The 15,568-nt window shown below is 40.5% G+C and overlaps 1 protein-coding gene across 2 annotated transcripts in view; it reads right to left on the reverse strand.

Moving 5' to 3' along the window:
- Nucleotides 1–15,568, reverse strand: part of ARL15 (ADP ribosylation factor like GTPase 15) — a 352,151-nt gene that overhangs the window by 169,281 nt on the left and 167,302 nt on the right. For both annotated transcript variants that reach the window (XM_063456885.1, XM_063456884.1), the window contains one exon: nucleotides 4,175–4,383. In XM_063456885.1, the coding sequence (XP_063312955.1) occupies nucleotides 4,175–4,383 (209 nt within the window). The remainder of the gene's footprint in view (nucleotides 1–4,174; nucleotides 4,384–15,568) is intronic.

Genomic DNA, 15,568 nt, shown 5'->3' on the forward strand with positions numbered 1-15,568 from the left:
ACCTACTCGACATGGATGACATCAAGCTGTATGCCAAGAATGAGCGGGACATGGACTCACTGATCCACCTAACTAGGATATACAGCAAGGACATCAGAATGTTGTTCGGGCTAGAGAAGTGCGGGCGGATGATAGCAAAAAGAGGGAAGATGATCAGGACAGAAGGATTTCAAGTTCCAGAAGACCAAATAGAAGATGTAGAGAACATCTACAAAGTACCTGGGGGTACCACAAACGCATGGCAACCATGAGGAAGAGGCAAGGAGGATAGAAACATCCAAGTACCTCCAAAGAGTCAGACAGGTCCAAGCACCATAATCACTATAGAGCGTCATAGTGGTTATGGTGCCAGAAGTGCTCTGGCACCCCCTCATTGTAAGTGGTCTCTAGGTCTTTATTTCTTCCGGAAGCTCTTTGAGATAAACCCTGCTGTGCAGGCCTTATGTTGTTTGCAGAGAGTGATCACCTTGATGTACTCTGCTAATGAGCTAGTCCTGTCAGGCAGGGCTTCGTTCGGGAAAGCAAACGCTCTCCTGCTTAGGACCTTCGAGCTCTTTGTCGGCAGTAGTGGAAATGGGCATCGGTGCCCGGCGGGACCTAGGTAAAAAGTCATGACGGTTTGACAACTTAAAGTGTGGGTGGGCATTCCTGGCACCATAACTACTACAAATGCACTGAAGTTATTAAGATGCATGGACTATTCCTTTAAGACTGGCTAATACTCATGGTAAATGTTTGAAAGAGGTTTCTGATCTACATCACCAAAATTAACCATCACTTACTTAACACAGTGGAAAAATGGACTAATGCAAAACTAATTAGTCTTGCACACGTTCTGTGATTAAGTGCAAAAAAATCTCATATGGTTTTATAAATCTCCTCCCATTGGCCATCACTGTGGTTTTATTCCTTATGGGACACAACCCTCTTCAAGAGCGTTTTATGCATGATAATATTTATTCAAGTCACAAACACTAAACATTTAAAAAAAAAAAAAAACTAAAACAGAACAAGCATAATTTATAGCCTATATTATTCAAAGGATCAAATGTGTTTCTATTATTTTCGCTATATTGTAGCTTCACAAAAGGAGAAAGTCTCTAAAATGCAATTAGGAACATCAACGTCTGAATAATGTCAAACAGATGAAGGACAGGAAGCAAAGTCGTTCATTCTTAATTCAACTTCTCCTCATCACTCAGTGAAAGGTTTACCACTGGGCTCTCCACGTTTCCTGCTAGAGAACCACACATGCAAACTTTTCTTTTTCTTCTGTCAGCTGACTTTCCGACGCATTATTATCGAACTAATAGAACAGGCCTCGCTTAAGTGAAAAGACGACAGAAATGCACTTACAGACACTGGACAAGCTGAAACACTGCAACGTCGGAAGCATAGATTTCTTACAAAAACAAATAGTAAATCTTCAAGTCATTAATAACATTTAAATGTCAGTGGATGTAATAGAAAGGACCAAAAAAAATTTAAATAAAAAACCCTTATAAGTTTACATACAGGGGATGTATATGAACATATGTCCTATAAAAAAAATAAATGGAGTAATACATATATTATTAGCCAATTTTGTTGCATATCGTTTACATTTTAGCATATGATAAAATAGAGAAAAGGGAGTTCGAACTGCAAACTGTATCCCTATTTCAAAGCAGGGCTGTTAGTTTTTAATATAAATATAAAAAGCGATTTATTACTAGGGTAAAACCATTTTTTCACATTTCATTTTAAAAGTTATAGTACACATACAAGGCACTACATACCTCTAGGAGTGCTTTCTATGAAATTTCTGACACTAAAATTTGGAAGTCACCTAAAACTAGTGTTAACTTGGTTTTCATTATATTCTCTGTGTTCTTCTAAACTTAAACTAGAGATTTATAAAAATAAAATTATAATACAGTTCAGACAAGGCAAAGCCAGGGCAAATATTGGTTTTAACCCCCACCATCCTGTTTTAACCCAGCATTGGAAAACATTGCTGTCCATATTGGACAACAACTAGAGGAGCTTCCACAATTTTAATCAGATGGTTTTAGACAAACCATCCAATTGGCGCAGCAGTTTGCAATGCATGCTCACTAGCCTCCCAAAGTTTTCCTATGGGAAAGTATTGGCATGGCTGAGATCATCGATCTCAATGACTTCAGTCAAAGAGGCAGAGATTCCCTGAAGAGACCATCGCTGCGATGGTGAAAAAGTACGAAAAAGGATCTTTTTAACCCTGGCAGCAAGCGCCTGGTCACCCAAATGGTGACTAGGGCACTGTAGTGTACAGATTTGTATTCCCAACGCTATAGGATTCCTTTAATGAGGACGAGAGATAGAAGCATTGGGAGGGATTTATCAGTGTTGCTGCTGCTTTTAAGTCTATTGTTTGGCACAACAAAAAATGGATAGGTCTGCGACAAGCTCGGTGTGAGCACTGTAGGTATTCCTACTATTCCGCTGTACTTTGTGTGATTAAAGAAGCAGTCTTTGTATGCCTAGGGAATCACAAGTTTGCAATTGACAAGAAATCCAAAAATCTTCAAACACAATTTGTACAATAATTTTCCAGCATTTTCACAATTTTCCAAAATATGTAGCAAAAGGAGTTGACATTTACTCTAATTTGTGTATTTTGTTTATGGTTGCACCTACCAGTAAACATCATTCAAAATACCGTGAAGCTGAAATACTCATCCCCAATGACATATATTAACCTTTTACCAACATTATACTCTGTACTCTGTCATTTACCTGGCACAAGGAGCAATACAATGTTTCTAAGTAATTCACTAGGCAAGGAGATTACATTTACACACACAGTGTTGCAGTTTTAGCGATGACCAGTGGTGGCTCGTCCATAATGGAACATATGGCAGAGCCTTTCCAGATAATTGTTGTCATAATAAAACCAATCTATTGTCAGTGGTAATAGAGTGAAATACTGCTGTTTCCATTTGGGAAAGAATGAACGTACAAATGTCCATTATAGATGGTAAACCTGCACCATGCAGTACTGCAGTGCAGTCTTCGACTGCAAAACAAAGTGACACACTGACAATGAGCTATAGTTGCCTGGATAGCTGTAGAGAGCAAGATGGAATGTGTAGAAGTTGGGTCGTTAGTGAAATCTGTCCAGTCTGACAGCACCTCAAAACATGCTCAGTCAATATGTTATTTCTTAAATAAATATCTGAATTGGATCTGCCTACTAGTACCAAAATGTTACCATCTTATTCAAAGTAACTCTTCGGAAAGTAGCCTAGAAGTAGAGAGCCAAGCGAGTGCTTGTAAGTTCAATTTCTACATGGTGTGGTGTTTTTTTGTTTTTTTTTCCTGCTCGTTCTGTACAGATCAGACCAAAGTGGTTGTACTTTCAATACCTGCACTGTAAAGATTTTTCTCTGCTCATTCTTTATTATTCCACAAGTGTAATGCAGTTATGAAACTTGTACAAAGTACATTAATTTAATTTATTATGGAGTTTCTCAGAAGTGAACATGCAACAGTGAATAAAAAGGAAAATATATTTTATCAACAGTCAACAAGAACCACTAGGTTATATAGAAAGATACAAAGTTTCTAACTTCTGTTTCAATACCAGCACCATATGTGTCTGTTGATGACGCATAATCCAATAGCATCACTGTGTGCTTCAGGAAATGTGTCCCGCAATGTTAGCACAGTTTGTCCCCTAATCCCAGCACTGTGTGTCTGTTGAAAGATGCTGTCAAAAAGTCTCAGATCTATTATTGACTGATCAAGTATGCTCATGGTATTTTTTAAATTGGAATTTTCTGTTGTGACAATTGTGATAATTTAATATTTTAGCATAATGTATTGTATCAGAGCATGAGTAGTGTAACTCATTAGTCTAGGCCAGGGATAGGCAACATTCAGCACCCCTCGGCACCCCAGATGTTGTGGACTACATCTCCCTTGATGCATTGTGTCTGTAAAAGCATTATGGGAGATGTAGTCCAAAACATCTGCAGTGCCGAAGGTTGCCTACTCCTGGTCTAGGCAGTGTAACATATCAGGATGTAGAGAAGTGGGGTTTCCAGAGAGAGGTTGGCACCCACCATTTTAAAACTTCAACAGCAGCGACTGGAGATGACCATGCACTGTGCTCTTCAGAAAACAAAGGAAATAAAGAAAATAGGAAGCCTACCTCTTGTAATGAACGAGCCGCAGGCTTGTCTTGATGATTGGCCAGTACTAAAAACGGCAAAGTGCATAATTGTGGATGTTGTAGAGCAGAATGCAGTTCATTTCTGGCAGTTTCTAGGTCCTCTTCAGATGAAGCACTGTCGAGAACAAAAATGACCCCTTGTGATCCCTGGTAATATCGACTCCAGTATTTCCTGATGTTGGCAGCTCCTTCACAAAAAATATAAATGAAGAAAAGACAATGAATTATCAGGGTACAGGGGTACTTCTCCATGAAGAGGTGATACCACTCTAGAGCATGATTTAAAAGTTAATCATTGAACAGTCAGTGGTCCACTACAGTAATTATTCCACTCAGGTTTATTTACTAAAGTAGCAGGAGTTCTCAGTGGGTCCGGTTATTTCTATATTTAATGACATAGCAGCCAAACTAGATGCATAGCTAACTTGGAGAGTTTTTCCAGTTTGGCTATTCATTTGAAACACACTGTGAAATCCTGACATCTAAGAGGACTTTACTTTTGATCTCCTTCCCTATAAACTCGTTAGCCTGTCTAGAAGCCATGCATGATGTATTCCTAAGACAGGGGCCCCCAACAGTCCCCATTTCATTCCCTTGTGTCCTAATCCAGGGACTGTCCATGGGAAGCACAGCGAGCGTGCATCATTAGATGCACTCATGCTGTGCATGGGCACCAAGACCCTGCAGAGAGCTCTTCAGTTGTACTCTCTGCAATGTCCAGTAGGCTGGAGCCATGCTAAATAAGCCCCTTTAGTGGGTGGGTCTGCCGCCTTCTATAGGTGGCCCTATCCGATATGGGCATCACAAGTGATGCTCAGCATTGCAGGTATGCTACATATGGCAACGGTCTGGTATGAAGGAGTAGATGAGGCAAGCAGAGCAGGGCTACCACTGTTATAATAAGCTGCTGCTGTCAAACACCACTGAAGATCCTCATAGGCAGTGGGGAATAAATGTACACTTACCAAGGCTGAATTTCCACTCACCAATTGCTAGTGTGCAAGTAGAACTTTTGAGGCCTGAAGGCAAGACTCAAAACAACCATATGCTTAACATTGTAAAATAAGCTTGCACTCTAATCATGTAATGGTGTTCACTGTGGCCTCAACCATTTCTGGTCTGTACATTAATTTATTGGAAATGTAGTCTGTCAATAGCTTTAGTATTGATGCTTTATAGACTTGGTGTAATTAGCACAACGCACGTAATTCTGCAGTAGCGCTCTCTGAATTTGCAATACTAGGTATTTGCATATCTCTAGCACACAAAGGGTTAAATGCACCAGTTAGAGAAGGCAAAAGTAACAATCAGCAAAATAAACCACAGGTGCTGATGATGTGCACAACAATGATGTGTTTCTAATTGAAAGACACTTAAACATAACGCTGTCCACTAATATTTACCAGGAAGGAACACTGTGCACATTCAGACTTATTTCTCTCAGATAGTAGAACACACTGTTTCAGCCAACTTTACAATTCCTGCTTTAGTAAAGAGCACGGTACGAATAACAAAGAAAAACCATGTGACTGAAGGTACATTACGAAAGTTAATTCTTTCGTGATTGATCTCCCCACAAATCTTTTCATGTGAAACATCCACCTGAAAATTATTTTCTACATAACAGAAACCATAATCAATTATAAATGGGAAAAAACTTGGTATGTCCATGAAATATTCCTAAACAGTCTATATATTCTTTAACAAACCAAATGTTTAACACAAGACCACTTTCTCAATGTTTACCCATTGCATGATCATGATTGGTCCAGGCTATGATAAAACTATTTTAAGTTTAGTAATGTTAGCACATTTCCATTGTTATGAAAGGGACTGCTGTGTACTAACCAGCAGCATAATTTATGAAAAAAATATATTAAAAAAAGACCCTCAAAGCACATTAACGTTACGTGTGAAGAGTGTGTCTACAGTTATCATTTTACAAAAAGTGCAGATTACAATAAAAATTGCCTCTTTTTTTAAATGAACCTTGTTATATACCCAGGCTGTCAACCACACAACCGGTCCTGTTATGTCCTGGTAGTTTAGCCCATCTGAGCTAAATTCAACAGGAAGCCAATTGCCCAGAATATGTGGCTTGCAAAGAATTCTCATTGAGCTGAGTTGGGAGGTTTGTGATTGGACAGCCACAGAAGTTTGGGCTGGGGACAAAGTAGAGTACTTGGTCCGGCTGCATACAAGAGATCGGCTGCTTTTGCAAGCTGTTTTTAAGGTATTACCTCCTTCTCTCCCCTCCCCCCCCGAAATCAATCAAGAAAAAAAAAAGAAAGAAAAAAATCACTTCACTTCATGCATGCTGCTCAATATTGATGTTTTTGAGCAGTGGAGTTTCAGTTTAAGTTAAGCTAAAGAGAGGAAAGGGTCCGGGCATTTAATAAATGTTATTTACAAAATACGTCCTCTAGGTGATGTCCCGCCTGAACCAAACTGGTTTCCTGAGTGGTCACATGTTTCCACATATGATTGCGATGAAAATGCAACTCAGAATAAAAACTGCCTCAGTAAATTCACCAAATGGAATGTCGTCAAGGTTACGGAAACCATAAGAAACTAACAAGTCAATTAATATCTAGTGCTATGGAACACAAAGAGGACAGATGGACAATAAAAGTCCATATCATTATCAGATTTGAGAACCATATGCATTTTATTTTGTATATATATATATATATGTTAGAAAGCATCCATCCGCTCAAGTCTTATGAACAGATGTGGAAACACATGTTGATGGCAGCACCTAAAGTGATGCTACTGGTCTGAATATTTTTTCTTTGTGCAGTCCCTATCTATTCAAGGATCACCTTTAAGTTACACTGGCACACGACGTTGCAAGAACTAGATATTTTATTTTGTTGGTGGAAATCAACTTGTTCCTTACTACTTATCATATATCAACTTAATCTCAAAATCAAAAACCTATTGATAGAAATTCCTAATGTTATAGTGATTTACATTTATGGAAATAGTCAAATCAATCCATTTTACTTACCTTAGTGGCTGCTGTCATGCCGAAGTTGCCACTCCTTCCCTGGCTTGGAGCATCAGTGACGATTATCTCAGCCAATCCAATGCTTCCCCATAAGGACGCATCAGGGGGACTATTGTGCTTGCATAACATTTGCTATGTACCGGCAATGAGTATCTCCTCATATAGCTGCGTTAGCTGAATGCATCTCTATAGTGTCTTTGCACTCATTTAGATCGCAAAGACACCAAACAACTGTCCTGCAAAAATTGCAGGACTGCAAAATGAAGTTCCTCTAGTGGTTGTCTGAGTGACAGCCACTATAAGTGTCATTAGTGACAAATGTAAACATTGCATTTTTTCATAAAAGGTAGGGTTTACAATTCAGAAATGACACGAACTGTCGCTTAAGCCCGTTACAATAAGCTGTAGTACTTCTGGTGCTTAGAGGCTTAGAGTGTCCCTTTAATTGTACCTACTCCTATGTAGTTGGATATTGTGTGTGTGTAAATATACACACACATATACACACACTAATTGGTTCCGAAGCCTTGTTCATAAAGTGAGAGTTCATGAAGTGAGAACTAATTTCCTATAGACACAATGTAATACACATGGGTTCTGTTCCTAAACAACACATTTTATCATTGAAAACCTAAATTATTAAGTACAAATACAAAATGAAAGCATAGCAAATACACGTATGTTGTAGGAATTTTAAAGGCATACATACCATATTGAAATCTTCATCAAATTATCATCAATCCTCATATTATTTAATGAGGCATGCTGCACTTGTTGAATGGGGGCACGTCTTAAGCCCTCCTACTGATTAAGTTTCTTCACTATCAGCTTCCCCCTCTTCTTTATCACTTTTCTTTTACAGCTCTCAAACTGTCCTCCGTCTCCTCTCTTACCTTTCAAGCTTGCATCTCTTTATTTGCACTTTTCTATTACTCCTTTTATTTTTACAGCTCTCAAACTTTCTTCCTTCTCCCCCTTTCAGCCCTCCTCCTGCTCATTATTGCTGCCTGCCAAAACATGGTACAATGGCAAACACACATATACACAGACAAATCAAGTCAAATCTATACTCAATAGCACACAGTTTAATAAAATTACAAGATCTGTAATGTATGCCCATGAAAGCACAAAAAGAATACAGTAAAATCTAAACCTGTTTTTTAGACTTCCCTTTAACTTCAGGAACTGTGTTCCTGATCCTCATCTCCCTTCTTGTCTTTTCCTGGCCACAAATTATTATTCTTCTCTTCTTGCATGCGCATTAGGTCTCCCCAGCCGGCGGGCGTGATCAGTCTCCCCCGCTGGCTGACGTGATGAAGGGGACGAGCAGCGGCTGAGGAAGAAGCAGCGATGAGGGACATCGTCTCTGCCTTTGGTAAGTGACTGAAGGGATTTTCACCCCTTCAGCAACCGGGGATTGGAGGTGGGAGGAGAGGGGACCTGCAGTGCCAGGAAAACTGATTGTTTTCCTGGCACTGGAGAGTCCCTTTAAGGCAGGGGTTCTCAACCCAGTCCTCAGGACTCCCTACCAGTCCAGGATTTAGGGATTACCCTGTTGTGTCTTTAAAAAAAAAAAAACAATACACATTAGACACAGCAGGGTAATCCCTAAATCCTGTACAGTTTGGGAGTCCGTGAGGACTGGGTTGAGAACCCCTGCCCTAAGCGGTCGAAACGTCGATTGAGACAAAATACTTTGGATTAAATCATTTATTAATAATAAAAATCATTTGGATTAAGACCTTTTGAGTGCACCTTTCAACTTTTTTTTCAACACGAGTTTGATAGAATACTGAAAAACATCTATAAAAAGGTTTCCTTAACTTTTCTTTTCCATGAGATGCTACAATTTCCTTTAAATTTACATTAGATAAATAGCAATTTAATTGTTGTTAAACTCATCTATTATCAATGTGTATGTTATTACATTATATGTATAAATATATTTATTTATATTTGAAAAACTCAAAAAACATTTGAGAGATAAAAAGCAATTCATATTAAAATCCAGTTTAATCCATGGTCAGGGCACCCATTGCTCTGTAGGATGAGAAACAAAATGATGAATTGCATTTCTCCCTCTCTCTATGTGGACTGATAGCAAAGCTTCAGAAATTGACAAGGAGCCAAGATGGAGGCACTCAGTTCCAGGAAAACACATCAGTCGGGACATTGCTGCATTTAATTTTCTTTTTCAGAACTCAAAAGTACATATTTGTCAATATCACCAAGTCCCAAATTCTGTAGTACAAGAACAAGGAAATGTCCAATTAATAGTGGTTTATTGTGCTATGTTGTGGCATGTGTAGAAGAAAGATCACAAACTCCAAGATAATTAAAATAGTGCATTCACTTTTAATGAATAAAACTGCTGAACAGATTTAAAAGAATCTGAAATGGATCAATGCAGAGTAGACTGTTGGAGTTTGATGCTGCACACAATGCTTTTCATGGCGAAGTTGCTATAATTTATTCAGTTTAATTAAACAGGATATGTCAATCCCAGTGCAGGAGGCACTTTGTGAAGGAGTGGCAAGGCCAGGGCAGGTAAGTGAAGGTAATGCAGTTTGGTAGAAGAAATCAAGGTTAAAAATAAATGTTGACTATTAATCACAGAAATGGAAAGAAGAAAAAGTTGAGGATGTAGTTTAGAAAATGTACATATAATCCTTTATTTTATGAAAGCAAATTCTAAATATTCAGCTAAACCAAAGCAAGGTATCACTGACACTGCAAAACCTTTCTTAAATGTACAGAGCTACACATGTTCCTGTATAAAGTGTCCTTTAAACACTGAATGCATGGCCTTTTGGAGGAATCCATTTTAATAGTACACAATTTAATGAATAATCTTTCATGTAACTAACTATTCAGAATTATACATGCTAAAGTGACAAGCGTAAAGCGGCACTTTCATCCCCTACCCCTATAAAAAAAATGTTTCACTGAAATTCCAACCCAGGCAAGAGATATACAGAGACAAAGTAGACTACTGACTTTCTTTTACTCAAGGAGGAGTCTAAGAGACAATCTTGACAGTCATACCCAGTGGCGGCTGCAAGGAATTGTTTGTGTCTATGGAGGGTCCAATTGGATCCTCCATAGACCTCAATGCTGTACTCTCGCACATGCGCGAGACTACAGCAGTGATGTCAGCCTCTGGCGCTGAAGCGCCAGGAGTTGAAGAAAAACAGCGCAAGAAAGATGGCAGCACCTGCGAGGGGAATGTTCAGGTAAGTATTCACACATTTACCTGCCCACCACGGCAACCAGCATCGATGAGAGTGTTGGGGAAATTAGCAAATTTAGCAAAGTTCCCAGATGGTGACAGTGCCACATTAAAGGAGCAGTATAGTGCCAGGAAAACAAACTTGTTTTCCTGGCACTTAGGGTCATTAGGTTCCCCCCACCCTCAGGGCTCTCCTCCTGCTGGGCTGAAGGGGTTAAAACCCCTTCAGTCACTTACCTTTCGCCAGCACCGGGCTCCCTCTGTGCTGGGGAACTCTCCCCCATCCCAAGAGCCGCACACGCATTAAAACCGCCCATAGGAAAGCATTACTCAATGCTTTCCTATGGACGTCCAGCATCTTCTTACTGTGATTTTCATAGTGTACATCGTGGAAGCGCCTCTAGCGGCTGTCAGTGAGACAGCAAATAGAGGCTAGATTAACCCTCAGTGAAACATAGCAGTTTCTCTGAAACTGCTATGTTTTCAGCAGTAGGGTTAAAACTTGAGGGACCTGGCACGCAGACCACTTCATTGAGCTAAAGTGGCCTGGGTGCCTATAGTGGTCCTTTAAGACAGAGAATGCTTCTGCATTACCCAACATTACAGCCTTAAGATATGCAATTACATATTTAGATACAATTGCAGCACATAGTCTAACTACCAGTTGTTCAGAAAATGATCACAAAAGTAAACATAAATATCCAAAATGTATCATTACTTCAACAACCATTGGCTTTCTGAAATATAAACTAGGTGGGCCTCTTGGTGAGTCATGTTGAAAAGCCAAAGCAAGTGCAGTGAAACCCCTAATTTTAAAGGGACACTATAGTAACAAATACAACTTTAGCTTAATGAAACCGTTTGTATAGATCATACTTCCGAAGAATCACTGCTCAATTATTTGCCATTTAGGAGTTAGATCACTTTTGTTTCTGTTTATGCAGCCCAAGCTACACCTTCCCACAGCCTGCATGAAAAAAAAATGTTTTAATTTTCAATCCAATGGTAAATTGCTTGAGAAGGTTTTATCTCCTGCTCTGTAAATTGAACGTGAATCCCATGCAGGAGGCTCATGCAAGGTCTAAAAAGCTATTAACAGGAGATGAGAAATTCTTCATTAAACACAATTTGCAATAAAGAAGGTGTACACATTATATCTCACTTTAAGTGTATAGAAAAGCTGGGCACATTACTCGCAGGAAGGTGTGCCTAGGGCAGCATAAACAAAGTGATATAACTCCTAAATGGCAGAGAATTTAGCAACAAGCCTGCAGAGGAATGATCTATACACCAAAACTGCTTCATTAAGCTAAACTTGTTTTGGTGACTATAGTGTCTCTTTAATTAGTCAGTGACTTGACTTAAGTTAGTACCAACCTTTTCCTTTTTACAGCATGTGATGGCTCTCAGCTAAGAAAGATATGAATACGGCTCATGTCATAATTATATTCATGTTAATGATGGCAGTTAATATTTTTTTTCAGAAGTAAAAATGTCTAAAAATAAAATAAATATTTAAAATTATCACATTAAAAACACACACACTAGAAGCACCATAAACACCAAAGGTACACATGATAAGAAATCACACCATTCTAAAATAGTTTGACTGCTTAGAATGAGGGGATGCCAGAGCACTCCTGTGGTGTTTATGGTGTTTGGCGTATTCCTGGAACATGGGAGGGAGAAGGCGGCTTTGGAAGCAGCTGGGGGTGGGCATCGCAGGGCCCTGCCAAGCTGACTTTTATCCCCTCTGCGGTAGGGCTAGGAACAAGTGATATCACAGCCTGTCACTTCCTTCTAGCACTCCAAGGAAGCCGCGCAGGGAGCCCAGCACTTTTTTAAATATGTATGGTCATGGTGTGTGCGTATATAAAAAAAAAAATTATATATATATATATATATATAATAAATATAAATAAATATGTGTGTGTGTATATAAATATATAGGTCACTGTGTGGGTAAATATTATTATTATTATTATTGCCATTTATATAGCGCCAACAGATTCCGTAGCGCTTGTATGGGTCAGTGTGTGTAAATATTCCATATAAATTAAGAATGATTGATTACTATTGAGCAAATTAAACTCTTATAGATAGTTAAGATGGCGCCAGTAAGCACATGAGCACACACAGGCAGTATCCGTATATGCAGGCCTGGATGCCACAGCTATTAATACACAGCACTAAAAATTTTATCAAAACCACAAAGTACAACATCAGAATGACTCATGCATACCTTCCCGAGATAATTATTAGTGCAGAGCTAATTTTTAGATAAGAGATAATTACTTTACTGATCATGGCATTGTTGGTGGGCCTGATCAGCCTGGCCAGCTGCCGGTCCCATCCAACGTTTTTGCAAGGTCTTTGCTTGGCTGCACTGATATAAAAGACGAGAAAACGTGGCACTTGCTTGGAGTACTACCCACCTGTAATACGGACGCGAATTGCTGGTTCTGCTGATTTCCAGAAAGAGAGGGTCCCTTCTGGCCTGACTGCCAGAAGTTCTCTCAATCGAGTGCAGCAAGCTTCTCTAGTGGTGATGTATAACTTAATCTGAATATCTAGATAATTAAACGGTTTCCTTAAGCTGAATGTGTACTATAGATTAAATGTTGTAAGGAAACCAAGTGTATTTAAACCTCCTTCGGTAGTTTCCTCCCAAACCACCAGAGCCTAGTGTATATATAGCTCTCCGTTCGGTAGTTGCAATAGATGAAATAGCAATAGCTTCACAAGATAATTCCCTTAGTAAAGCATACAAATTCCAAATAACAGCCAAAGTCAAGAAGCAGGGTACAAGATGAACTGGCTTTAATTAACACACACAGGCTTTTATGCAATTCCCCATGCAAGGGGACATCCCACAGGGAAGGACAACATGTAAGCAATCCCGTACATTAAAAACATAAAGCACACCCAGCACAAACATATAATACCCTCCCCTAAACCTGGAGATAATCAAGTCTGATAAAGTAATAACTTATCTCCAGGCAGAAAAATCACTGTTTTATCTCCAGGCAGAAAAATCACTGTTTTATCTCCAGGCAGAAAAATCACTGAGTTTTAATAACTCAGCCCGAAACTTATGGGGTACAATTAGCTGTCTTTTGGTGACCTGAGTGGCCACGTATCCCACCCCCCCTGTCACTCGATACGGTAACCCCCTTATACCACTCAAACCTTTCGTGCGGGTTGTCCCCTTGGGGAACGTCTACCGCTTTTCTGTAACCTTCTAGTGTGGGGTCTGTTCGCTGCTCCTGTTCAAAACCCTGGGGCGTATACCAGAAAGGGGAAGGGGGATCGGATAAAGGGGGTATTTCAACTCCTACCTGGTTTTCCTCAGAGTGCAGCGGTGCTTCCAGTCTGGCTTGAGCTTGGGTGGTAACCGGGTATGCCTCTGAAGGGGTGTCCCGTGCTAGTTGGGAGGTTAAGCATCCAACGTCATTCCCCAATAAGACCTCGGCTTTCAGTTCTTGCATAATGCCGACCTCCAACTCTTTGGACCCCAAACCCTAGTCGACAAGGACGTTGGCGGAGGGTAGTTTGTGTATAGCACCTCCAGCCACCCTTACAGCGACTGTGCGTCCAGGCCGGGTTTGAGCTTTGACCGTGTGAGGTTGTACCACAGTTAAAGTAGCCCCAGAGTCTCTTAGCGCCGGGGCCCCCACGCCATCCACTGTAATCCATTGGCAGTGGTCGTCCCAGTTGTCACCCCCAGCTTGCACTGGGTTGACCTTGTGTAACACACTCCACTGTTCTTCCTGGTTAGGGACGTAGGTCGTGCTTTCTTGCTACACACAATGAGCAGCTGCCCTGGGTTGTTGTGGTGGTTGCCTTTCCCAGCCTCCCCAGTTCAAGCGAGGGCACTGGTTTTTATAATGTCCAGGTTGCTTGCAATAATGGCACACTGCAGGGGGTCGAGGTGTTATTGCTGGGCTTGGTGGTGGGTTGCTTATGGAGGTTCTAGGAGGGGTAGGTGTTGCTGGAGCCGTGTAGTTAGGCTTAAAAGTTGGTCTGCTCACCCCCTGTTCCCTCCTCCTGTTATCCTGGTATTCATCCGCTAATCTGGCGGCTTACTCCACAGTTTTAGGCTGTCTTTTACCCAGTCTTTTCTATACTCTGCAGTGTGATTAAGAAATTGCTCCAATAACATGAGCTGTAAGGCATCCTCCAGGGTTGTTGCTTGGCACCCCTTCATCCAATTACGGGCGGCCCTGTGTAGCCAAAAAGCCCATTCAGAATGGGAATCTCTCCCTGTCTTCCGCAGTTCTCTAAACTTTTTCCGGTATGCCTCAGGGGTTACAGCATATCTGGCCAACAAAATGTCTTTGATCTTTTCATAATTATGTATGTCCCCATCAGGTACTGCTCGCCACGCCTCTGCTGCTCTTCAGGACAACTTGCTGCTAACTACTGGAGCCCATTTTGTGGAGGCTAATCCCTCCAGTGCACATTGACGTTCAAAGTCTTGTAAATAACTGGCAATTTCCATTTCATTGTCATTAAAAGCTTTAAATGCTGCATAATGTACCTTCTTTGGTAGGTCATTAGTACTTCCCGGGGAGTGCAGTAAATCTCCCTGTGACGGTCTGTCTCGGTCCTCTCGCTCCTTCTGCGACTGCCTGGCTTGTGCCATGACCTGCAGAACCGCCTCTGTAGATGGATTGGGTCCCAATACACTGAGCATCCATCTGATGTCCTTTCTTCCTCGTGCTCCATTTCTGTATTGCTGGTTCTGTCGCTCTGTATTAATTCTGTAATTAACGTGGCTTTTTTCTTGTTACTTGCCACTATGCCTCGAGCTTCCAGTAAATCTTTTAGCGTGGTTCTTTTAAGTAGCTGGTACTGCTGAGCCATTCCCTTGCTTGATTTGGAATGTCCATTCGGGATTCCAATCCCTCCGCTTGCCACCAGTTGTATTTAAACCTCCTTCGGTAGTTTCCTCCCGAACCGCCAGAGCCTCGTATATATAGCTCTCCGTTCAGTAGTTGCAATAGACGAAATCCATACGAAATAGCAATAGCTTCACACATAAATATCTATGTGTGTGTGTATATAAATATCTATGTGTGTGTGTATGAATATCTATGTGTGTGTGTAATATGTATGGGTCTGTGTGTCTGTG

The sequence above is a fragment of the Pelobates fuscus genome, chromosome 5, assembly GCF_036172605.1.
Source record: "Pelobates fuscus isolate aPelFus1 chromosome 5, aPelFus1.pri, whole genome shotgun sequence".
Classification (NCBI taxonomy): domain Eukaryota; kingdom Metazoa; phylum Chordata; class Amphibia; order Anura; family Pelobatidae; genus Pelobates; species Pelobates fuscus.